The 10,928-nt window shown below is 46.8% G+C and overlaps 1 protein-coding gene across 1 annotated transcript; it reads left to right on the top strand.

Annotated features, from left to right (window-relative positions):
- Positions 1–391: 391 nt before the first annotated feature.
- On the top strand, positions 392–9,862 carry LOC311105810 (aldehyde dehydrogenase, dimeric NADP-preferring-like; the record flags this gene model as incomplete). Its single annotated transcript, XM_084148010.1, has 10 exons — positions 392–547; positions 812–940; positions 2,131–2,233; positions 2,505–2,590; positions 3,672–3,880; positions 4,579–4,696; positions 5,048–5,189; positions 5,752–5,918; positions 6,286–6,385; positions 9,549–9,862. 10 exons carry the CDS (start codon positions 392–394, stop codon positions 9,860–9,862), a joined length of 1,524 nt encoding a protein of 507 aa, XP_084004136.1.
- Between the last annotated feature and the right edge of the window lie 1,066 nt (positions 9,863–10,928).

Raw genomic sequence — 10,928 nt, 5'->3', positions numbered from 1 at the left:
ATGATCTTTCATAAGACATTTAGTTAGATGCAGTATATAGTCATGTGTGATACAAGTGTAAGGATGTCGCTGTGTCTGTCTACTTTACATTACAGGTGTATTCTAGTGACATGTCCCTGTGTCTGTCTGAACAGGTGTATTCTAGTGACATGTCCCTGTGTCTGTCTGAACAGGTGTATTCTAGTGACATGTCGCTGTGTCTGTCTGAACAGGTGTATTCTAGTGACATGTCCCTGTGTCTGTCTGAACAGGTGTATTCTAGTGACATGTCCCTGTGTCTGTCTGAACAGGTGTATTCTAGTGACATGTCCCTGTGTCTGTCTGAACAGGTGTACTTTGTGTGTACTCTACAGTGGCTGTGTGTCCGGGTGTGTGCTGGTGACCGGTTGCCATGGAGAGGCAGGTGGTGCAGCAGGCCAGGGAGGCCTTCCTCGCGGGGCGGTCGCGACCCCTGGAGTTCAGAGTTCAGCAGCTCAAGTCCCTCCAGAGGATGATCACAGACAGACAGGGAGAGATCGCCACTGCCCTCAAACAGGACATCAACAGGGTAAGCTTCAAAACATACAGTAGTTCATAAATTGGAGCTGTGGTAGTCTGAGGCCATCAGCCTTGTAAATAAGTCACAAACTAACACGGCTCTGAACTATGAATTCTCTCTTCCTCAGGCTGCCTTTGAAAGTTTAAAGTGTTGGGAGTAACTGTACAAATACATGGACTTATACATGTTGATCATTTTGCTAAATTGTTCAGGAGGTTTACTGTGGAAATACCCATATCTCACATCAATAAACCTCACCTTGCGTTTCCACAGAGCCAGTACGACACCCCGCTGTTGGAGCTGATCGGCCTGGAGAATGAGATCAGCCTGGCTGTGTCGAAGCTGGCCCAGTGGGCTGCTCCTCGGCCTGTAGAGAGGAGCCTCCTCACCATCTCAGACCAGGTACAGTATGGACGACCTGTCTTAGCACTACATCAGTCCTTTACATCAGCCATTTACATCAGTCCTTTACAGCAGCCATTTACATCAGTCCTTTACAGCAGCCATTTACATCAGGCCTTTACAGCAGCCCTTTACAGCAGTCCTTTACAGCAGTCCTTTACATCAGCCATTTACAGCAGTCCTTTACAGCAGTCCTTTACAGCAGTCCTTTACAGAAGTCATTTACAGCAGTCCTTTACAGCAGCCCTTTACAGCAGCCCTTTACAGCAGTCCTTTACAGCAGTCCTTTACAGCAGTCCTTTACAGCAGTCCTTTACAGAAGTCCTTTACAGCAGCCCTTTACAGCAGCTCTTTACAGCAGTCCTTTACAGCAGCCATTTACAGCAGTCATTTACAGCAGTCCTTTACACCAGTCCTTTACAGCAGCCATTTACATCAGTCCTTTACAGCAGCTATTTACAGCAGTCCTTTACAGCAGTCCTTTACAGCAGCCATTTACAGCAGCCATTTACAGCAGCCATTTACATCAGTCCTTTACATCAGTCCTTTACAGCAGTCCTTTACAGCAGTCCTTTACAGCAGTCCTTTACAGCAGTCCTTTACAGCTGCCATTTACAGCAGTCCTTTACATCAGTCATTTACAGCAGCCATTTACAGCAGCCATTTACAGCAGCCCTTTACAGCAGCCCTTTACATCAGTCCTTTACAGCAGCCATTTACAGCAGTCCTTTACAGCAGTCCTTTACAACAGTCCTTTACATCAGTCCTTTACAGCAGTCCTTTACAGCAGCCATTTACAGCAGCCATTTACATCAGTCCTTTACATCAGTCCTTTACAGCAGTCCTTTACAGCAGTCCTTTACAGCAGTCCTTTACAGCAGTCCTTTACAGCAGTCCTTTACAGCAGCCATTTACAGCAGTCCTTTACACTTAACTACACTGTTAGAAACAAAATTATATCTATAACCTAAATTGGTTCTGCCGCTATCCCATTTGAATAACCCTTTCAACAGAGGGTTCTACATTAAACCCAAAAGGGTTCTACCTGGAACTCAAAAGGGTTCTTCCATGGGGATGCCGAATACCCTTTTGGAACCTTTTTTTCTAACTGTGTATGTATGTAAATGATTTAGACACTGACTGAGGGCCCGGGGATTAATAAAGTTGAATTGAATGTAATGTAATTGAAGGTGTACATCCAGCCGGAGCCCCTGGGAGTGGTCCTCATCATCGGGGCCTGGAACTACCCCTGGGCCCTCACCCTGCAGCCCCTGGTCGGGGCCATCGCTGCAGGTACGCCCCCCCCCCCCCCCCCCCCCCTATTCCTCCATAGCTGTGTAATCTTCAGCTGCCCCCTTCACTCCTACTTTTCCCACCTCTGTAGTTGTCTTTTATTCAGCTATGTCTCTCCATCCCTTCATCCTTCACCGACATACACACACCATTATCCATCTCCCTAGTTGTCTTGCATTCTGCTACCACTGAGTGATGTCATCCCATTCACACACACACTATTAGTGATGTCATCCCATTCACACACTGTTCATTCTCTCTCTCTCTGTAGGCAATGCAGCTGTGGTGAAGCCGTCTGAGCTGAGTGAATACTCTGCTAGTCTCCTCAAAGCTCTGCTCCCAAGATATCTGGACCAGGTCCTTATTCTATTCTCCCTTGTCTGCTGTAGAAGAATACTGTATGTCTCCTTAAAGGGATAGTACGCAGCCCGCTTAAAGGGATAGTACGCAGCACGCTTAAAGGGATAGTACGCAGCACGCTTAAAGGGATAGTACGCAGCACGCTTAAAGGGATAGTACGCAGCACGCTTAAAGGGATAGTACGCAGCACGCTTAAAGGGATAGTACGCAGCACGCTTAAAGGGATAGTACGCAGCACGCTTAAAGGGATAGTACGCAGCACGCTTAAAGGGATAGTACGCAGCACGCTTAAAGGGATAGTACGCAGCACGCTTAAAGGTATAGTACTCAGCACGCTTAAAGGGATAGTACGCAGCACGCTTAAAGGGATAGTACGCAGCACGCTTAAAGGGATAGTACGCAGCACGCTTAAAGGGATAGTACGCAGCACGCTTAAAGGGATAGTACGCAGCACGCTTAAAGGGATAGTACGCAGCACGCTTAAAGGGATAGTACGCAGCACGCTTAAAGGTATAGTACTCAGCACGCTTAAAGGGATAGTACGCAGCACGCTTAAAGGGATAGTACGCAGCACGCTTAAAGGGATAGTACGCAGCACGCTTAAAGGGATAGTACGCAGCACGCTTAAAGGGATAGTACGCAGCACGCTTAAAGGGATAGTACGCAGCACGCTTAAAGGGATAGTACGCAGCACGCTTAAAGGGATGGTACGCAGCACGCTTAAAGGGATAGTACGCAGCACGCTTAAAGGGATAGTACTCAGCACGCTTAAAGGGATAGTACGCAGCAAGCTTAAAGGGATAGTACGCAGCACGCTTAAAGGGATAGTACGCAGCGCGCTTAAAGGGATAGTACTCAGCACGCTTAAAGGGATAGTACTCAGCACGCTTAAAGGGATAGTACGCAGCACGCTTAAAGGGATAGTACGCAGCACGCTTAAAGGGATAGTACGCAGCACACTTAAAGGGATAGTACGTAGCACTCTTAAAGGGATAGTACACAGCATGCTTAATTTGCAAGCATCTTAGCAACTTTGGTTCTGGGGTGACCTGTCCCTTTAACGTTGGGGTCTTTCCAGGAGCTGTACCCTGTAGTGTGTGGGGGCGTGTCAGAGACCCAGGAGTTGCTGCGTCAGCGTTTCGACCACGTCTTCTACACAGGGAACAGCACTGTGGGTAAACTGGTGATGGAGGCCGCCGCCCGACACCTCACCCCTGTCACCCTGGAGCTGGGGGGGAAGAGCCCCTGTTACATCGATAAGGACGTCGACCTCAGAGTCGCATGCCGGTCAGTAACCCGAATGCAGTTCGTAATATTTACATGTGGTCTGTAGTACATGTATTCTGTAATATAGCAGCCATATTGTTGGTCAAGGTAACAGCCCCACCACCTGTTACTATCAGCGAGAGATGACATAGTGAGCTAGCTTTAGCAGTTAGCACTTTGATAGGGAGTTTTGTACTAGTTAGCATCTTTGCCTAGCAAGGCAGTTTCAGCTAATGTGTATTAGTTTAGCATCGTGGCTAATGTTTTTGCGGTGGCAGTTGGTGATGTAGAAAGCTGAGAAAGATGGGAGGAGCAGGGTTTAAGGGTCATAGGGTTGCAAAATTGTGGAAACCTTCCCAAAATTCCAAGGTTTTCCAGAAATCCCATTCGGAAGATTCCCGGAGCCAGAAGGGAATAATCAGGAAATATATAATCCTCCACCCAGGATTTCTGAAAAACTAGGGAATTTGGGGATTTTTTTCCAGAATTGTTCAACCCTAAGGGGTCGTTATATGTAATGAGACAACAGCATGCTTAGCTCCTTTTCCAAACCGTCAACATCAGAAGGCTTGAAACTGAAAAAATGTTTCAAGGTGAATGCGAAAGATGAAATATGTATGGAAAAGATTCATGTGGATGTATTGATTTGATCTCTGTGTTTTTTTTTGGTTTTAGTGTATTTTCTATTTTTTTCTGCCATGTTGGTTTTGTTCACTCAGGCGTATCACGTGGGGGAAGTTTGTGAACTGTGGTCAGACGTGCATCGCCCCAGACTACATCCTGTGTGAACCCAGCATCCAGAACAGGGTGGTGGAGGGCATCCGGCAGACACTACTGGTCTCTTACCTCATCTCTATCTCTGTCTCTACTGTAGCTAGCTAGCAAGAATGCTACGATAGCTCTGTGAATGGATTACTACTTTTATTACATTGTACGTTACTGAACACAGTATGGTATCAATTCAGGTTTTCAATTCAGTCAATCCAGGAAGTGAAATAAAATTGTTAGATTCATAAATAAAACACTTAGGGAGGGGGGGGGGTCCATTGTTTTCTATGGGAATTTTCCCAATTCGTGAATTTAATTTCAATTCACTTCCTGAATTGACCCCAACCCTGATTGACTGTAGGTACCAACCCGCTACTCTCAGCTAGCATCTAATCCACACACTGTTTTCCTTAATCCCAGGAGTTTTATGGGCCTGACCCCAAATCCTCCCCCGACTACGGCCGCATCATCAACCAGCGCCACTTTAACCGCGTAATGGCTCTACTGGATGGCTACACAGCAGCTGTAGGGGGGCAGAGTGACGCGTCGCAGCGCTACATCGGTACGCAGTCTCATTGGGTTCACAGATATTTGGTGACACATTAGTTAGCAGTTGGCAGACTTTGATTGTAATAGTGCAATATATTTGACCTAAGGTTGCAACATGCCCGGTACCTTTCCCAAAGTTCCAAGGTTTTCCAGAAATCACAATTGGAGAATTACATTTGAGTCATTTAGCAGACGCTCTTGTCCAGAGTAGTGAGTGCATACATTTTTAATTTGTACTGGTCCCCCATGGGAATCAAACCCACAACCCTGGCGTTGCAAATGCCGTGCTCTACCAAGTGAGGCACACGGGACCACGTGTGGCTCAGTTGGAGGATTCCCTCCCTACTTAGTCCCTCTTGATTCCAGGAATCGCCCAACTGGGATTGCTCTAACTGGGAATCCTCCAAACTAAGAATTTACCATTTTGAGAATTATCCAACTGGGATTTCTGGAATGCCTTGGAACTTTGGGAAAGTTCCCCGTAATGTTGCAATTGGGAATCCTCCGGCTGGGATTTCTGAAACACTTGAGAGCTATGCTTGGTCTGTCAACGACCTTGACCCCTGACCCCTCAGCCCCCACGGTGGTGAAGGACGTGCCCCCCCAGGCTAGGCTGATGCAGGAGGAGATCTTCGGCCCCCTGTTGCCCATAGTGACCATCAGCGACATAGACGACGCCATCCACTTCCTCAACGAGAGAGAGAAGCCCCTGGCGCTCTACGTCTTCTCCTCCAACAAGAAGGTAAGGTCTGGAGGGAGCTAGTGAGCCAGCTATGGACTAGGGCCTGTGCACCTGTGGAGCTCTTAGAGAACGTTATTAGTATAAAGCAACATGGTGAAACTTCAGAGGACAAGGTGGAGCTTACACCTGCCAAATCCACTCAAATCTCCACAATTGGGCATAGGGCTTAGGGGTTTATTTGGGATTGGGCATGGGTCACTTTTAGTTGAGCTCCTGTTGAAATTCAGTTTATATTCTGTAAGAAGATCATCTGTTACTGTGGCAACAACAACTGTACTTATTTTGGTATGTACAGTATGTATTTACATATGGGGGGCTGATAAAAGACATCTGGCTTTCCCCCCCTCTTTCTGTCTCTGTCAATAAGGTGGTAAAGCGAATGCTGGCTGAGACCACCAGTGGCGGGGTGACGGTCAACGACGTTATGATGCACTACGCCCTCAACTCTCTGCCCTTTGGGGGTGTAGGTAAGAAAAATGTCTTATAATACTTTACTCTTAGGCCAAGTCTTTGGGATAAGGCCTAGCCAGTCTTTGGGATAAGGCCTAGCCAGTCTTTGGGATACGGCCTAGCCAGTCTTTGGGATACGGCCTAGCCAGTCTTTGGGATACGGCCTAGCCAGTCTTTAGGATAAGGCCTAGCCAGTCTTTGGGATACGGCCTAGCCAGTCTTTGGGATACGGCCTAGCCAGTCTTTGGGATACGGCCTAGCCAGTCTTTGGGATACGGCCTAGCCAGTCTTTGGGATAAGGCCTAGCCAGTCTTTGGGATAAGGCCTAGCCAGTCTTTGGGATACGGCCTAGCCAGTCTTTGGGATACGGCCTAGCCAGTCTTTAGAAACTGCCTAGCCAGACCTCTGGTGGATATACAGTATGTTGGCACGCTAGCCGGTATTGGACCGATGCTGGTTAACTGACGGCAGCTAATAAGACTAAGCAATTAACCAATTAAAATGTTGATCTGTGTCCATAAATATAATTAAAATATACAAGCAAGCATTAGATAATGAGTTGGCGTCGAATAGCAAGAATTGGTCTGAGAATTGTCTATATCAAAGGCAGATATTTAATTAACATTGTACAATGAATGGATTCACATACAAGGCATGAAGCTTAAGTTACAAGCATTAACAAGCATTACAAGGCATTATCCCAAGCATATACACTACCGGTCAAAAGTTTGGACACCTACTCATTCAAGGGTTTTCTTTATTTTGACTATTTTCTACATTGTAGAATAATAGTGGAGACATCAAAACTATGAAAGAACAGAAGATAGCCCTATTGACCAAGTCCATATTATGGCAAAGAGAAACGACAGTCCATCATTACTTTAAGACATGAAGGTCAGTCAATATGGAAAATTTCAGTCACAAAAACCATCAAGCACGATGATGAAACTGGCTCTCATAAGGACCGCCACAGGAATGGAAGACCCAGAGTTACCTCTGCTGCAGAGGATAAGTTCATTAGAGTTACCAGCCTCAGAAATTGCAGCCCAAATAAATGCTTCACAGAATTCAAGTAACAGACACATCTCAACATCAACTGTTCATAGGGGACTGTGTGAATCAGGCCTTCATGGTTGAATTGCTGCAAAGAAACCACTACTAAAGGACACCAATAAGAAGAAGAGACTTCCTTGGGCCAAGAAACACGAGCAATGGACATTAGACCGGTGGAAATTTGTCCTTTGGTCTGGAGTCCAAATTGGAGATTTTTGGTTCCAACCGGCGTGTCTTTGTGAGACGCGGTGTGGGTGAACGGATGATCTCCGCATGTGTATTTCCCACCGTAAAGCATGGAGGAGGAGGTGTTATGGTGTGGGGGTGCTTTGCTGGTGACACTGTCTGTGCTTTATTTAGAATTCAAGGCACACTTAACCAGCATGGCTACCACAGCATTCTGCAGCGATACGCCATCCCATCTGGTTTGGGCTTAGTGGGACTATCATTTGTTTTTCAACAGGACAATGACACAACACAACTCCAGGCTGTGTAAGGGCTATTTTACCAAGAAGGAGAATGATGGAGTGCTGCATCAGATGACCTGGCCTCCACAATCCCCCGACCTCAACCAAATTGAGAAGGTTTGGGATGAGTCGGACGGCAGAGTGAAGGAAAAGCAGCCAACAAGTGCTCAGCATATGTGGGAACTCCTTCAAGACTGTTGGAAAAGCATTCCAGGTGAAGCTGGTTGAGAGAATGCCAAGATTGTGCAAAGCTGTCATCAAGGCAAAGGGTGGCTATTTGAAGAATCTCAAGTATAAAATATATTTTGATTTGTTTAACACTTTTTTTGGTTACTACATGATTCCATATGTGTTATTTCATAGTTTTGATGTCTTCCCTATTATTCTACAATGTAGAAAATAGTAAAAATAAAGAAAAACCCTTGAGTGAGTAGGTGTTCTACAACCTTTGACTTGTAGCGTAGATCCTAAAGTTAACTTACAGGACAAAACATGAACACAGAGCTGCTTACTAGGCCAGAGGCCTGGAAGATCTAGGAAATTAGAATGTACCATACAACCTTCCTCAGTGAACCGGATACAGGATAAGAGAGAGAGAACAAATGCATTTAATTACATGTATAACATCTGAAGGTGTAACCTTCTCAACCCAAAACCAACCCCCATTGACCAATTAAACGATACCAAGTTGACAGTAACCTGACCACCAAGACCCAACCTCCACAGGGTGTCACAGCATCTAAAGGCTTGTGTGGGGGATGAGGCCGATGTAAATAAGACAAGAGTTCCTGAGAGGAACATAACACCCCTTTGAGTAATTCAGAGTTCACCCTGTACAGATACAAGTTACCACAGAGATCACACATCCATATAGAAAGCTTCAGAGTTCTCTTTAGGGGACAAGTTTCAGATAGATACCAGACATGGATACTATAATATTATTCTGTCACAATAGTCAGTCCTCTGGGTGCTGTAACTTTGCCTTGATGTAGGTCCCGTGTAACTCAGTTGGTAGAGCATGGCGTTTGTGGGTTCGATTCCCACGGGAGGCCAGTATAAAAAAAACAAATGTATGCACTCACTAACTGTAAGTCGCTCTTATCCAGTTAGTAAGTCGCTCTGGATAAGAGCGTCTGCTAAATGACTAAAATGTAACAGAGAGATACATTTTGGCCCCTCAGAGGGGGAAGGGCTGACTAGTGCAGCTCCAGGTGAGAACACATAAATTAGGGCCGAGCCAACAATGCCCCCCCCTAACTTTATGCCTATGGTAGTGATGCTTAACACAACCTTATTCCAACACTACCACACATTTGTCCAGGACAACACCTGCTAGTCAAGCCTTGGGCAAACTTCTACTGTAAATAACTTACTAACTTTACTTACATATCGGCCACATAGGTCAGTGGGAATAGCAAGCATCAAACATAGCTCGTCCTTTGGACTGAGCTGGAGGGTAGCTGGAGAGTAGCTCGTCCTTGGGTCTGAGTTGGAGAGTAGCTCGTCCTTGGGACTGAGTTGGAGAATTGCGCGTCCTTGGGACTGAGGTGGAGAAAGTCTGCTAGAGCGTCATGCAGCTAACATCTAATCCTTAACAACAAGTCACATGACCCTCTGACCCCTCCTTTGACCCTAGCCCTGTGACCTCTGAACCCCACAGGTCAGAGTGGAACAGGCAGGTATCATGGGAAGCACACCTTTGACCAGTTCAGCCACCATCGGGCGTGTCTGGTCAAGTCCCTGGGCATGGAGGAGGTCAACATGGCGCGGTACCCACCCCAGAACCGCCAGAAGGCTCGCAGGGTCAGGCTGGCCATGAGGACCCCACTGGTCGACTTCTCTAGGAAAACCTACGTGTGGGCCGTGACGGCCACCGTCTTTGCTTTCGGTCTCTTGGTCACCTTGACAGCCATCCTGCTAATCGCTGGTGGCCTGAACTGCACCTGTTGGAGGCTCTGGCAAATCTGGCGCTAGCCGGTCTCTACCTGTATTGGCCAACGTACATTCAACGAAAGACATGTCCCTGTGCCTGTGTCTGGTTCCCCTGGCTTTAGAATAATGTCTAATGTCTTTTGTGTGGCTTTGTGTGTCTGACACTGTGACTAAACACACAATCCTTGGCGGTGCAAACCCCTGGCTGCTGTTAGTGTTGTCAGCCTGCCACCACCGATCCTCTGGAATGACGATGAGCAACTGATTTTGCCGATGGCGGGCTGCTGTATGCTTGCTAGATGTGTTTTTCTAATCTTCCATTCTAATCTAACAGCCAATCTATCGTTTATCTTTGTTTGTTTAAAGATTTGTTAAAGCACTGAAAAGTTAGATCTAACTTAGGGATAGGGGGGATACCTAGTCAGTTGCTCAACTGAAAGCATTCCCCCGAAATGTGCCTTCCGCATTTAACCCAACCCCATCTGAATCAGAGAACCACTTGACTGCTTTCACACATATCCTAGCAGTTATAGAAGAGGTTTTCTGGAAGGGAAAGGAGCATACAGTAGCCAACATAGGGCATCCTTGAATTTGGACTAGGGTTACAAATTCCAGCAACTTTCCCAAATGTCCCAGGTTCTCCAGAAATCCTGGTTGGAGGATCCTGGATTTCCTGTTTATTCCCTCCTGATTCCGGGAATCTTCCAACTGGGATTTCTGGAAAACGCTGCTTGAACATCATAACGTCTAACATCGCTAACGCCACTCCACAGGTCAGAGCGGAACAGGCAGGTATCATGGGAAGCACACCTTTGACCAGTTCAGCCATCATCGGGCGTGTCTGGTCAAGTCCCTGGGCATGGAGGAGGTCAACATGGCGCGGTACCCACCCCAGAACCGCCAGAAGGCTCGCAGGGTCAGGCTGGCCATGAGGACCCCACTGGTCGACTTCTCCAAGGGCACCTACATCTGGGCCGTCACGGCGTCCATTGTGGCTCTGGGACTCCTGGTCGCCCTAACTGTGATTCTAATACTAGCGGCTGGTGTCAGCTGCACCTGTTGGTGATTGATGGATAGATACAGTGGAGTTAGGGTTGCACATTTTGGT

This window comes from Coregonus lavaretus (assembly GCF_964263955.1).
Source record: "Coregonus lavaretus genome assembly, chromosome: 30".
NCBI classification, from domain to species: Eukaryota; Metazoa; Chordata; class Actinopteri; order Salmoniformes; family Salmonidae; genus Coregonus; species Coregonus lavaretus.
Note: the sequence above shows the minus strand (reverse complement) of the source record. Positions and strands in the feature narration are given on the sequence as shown.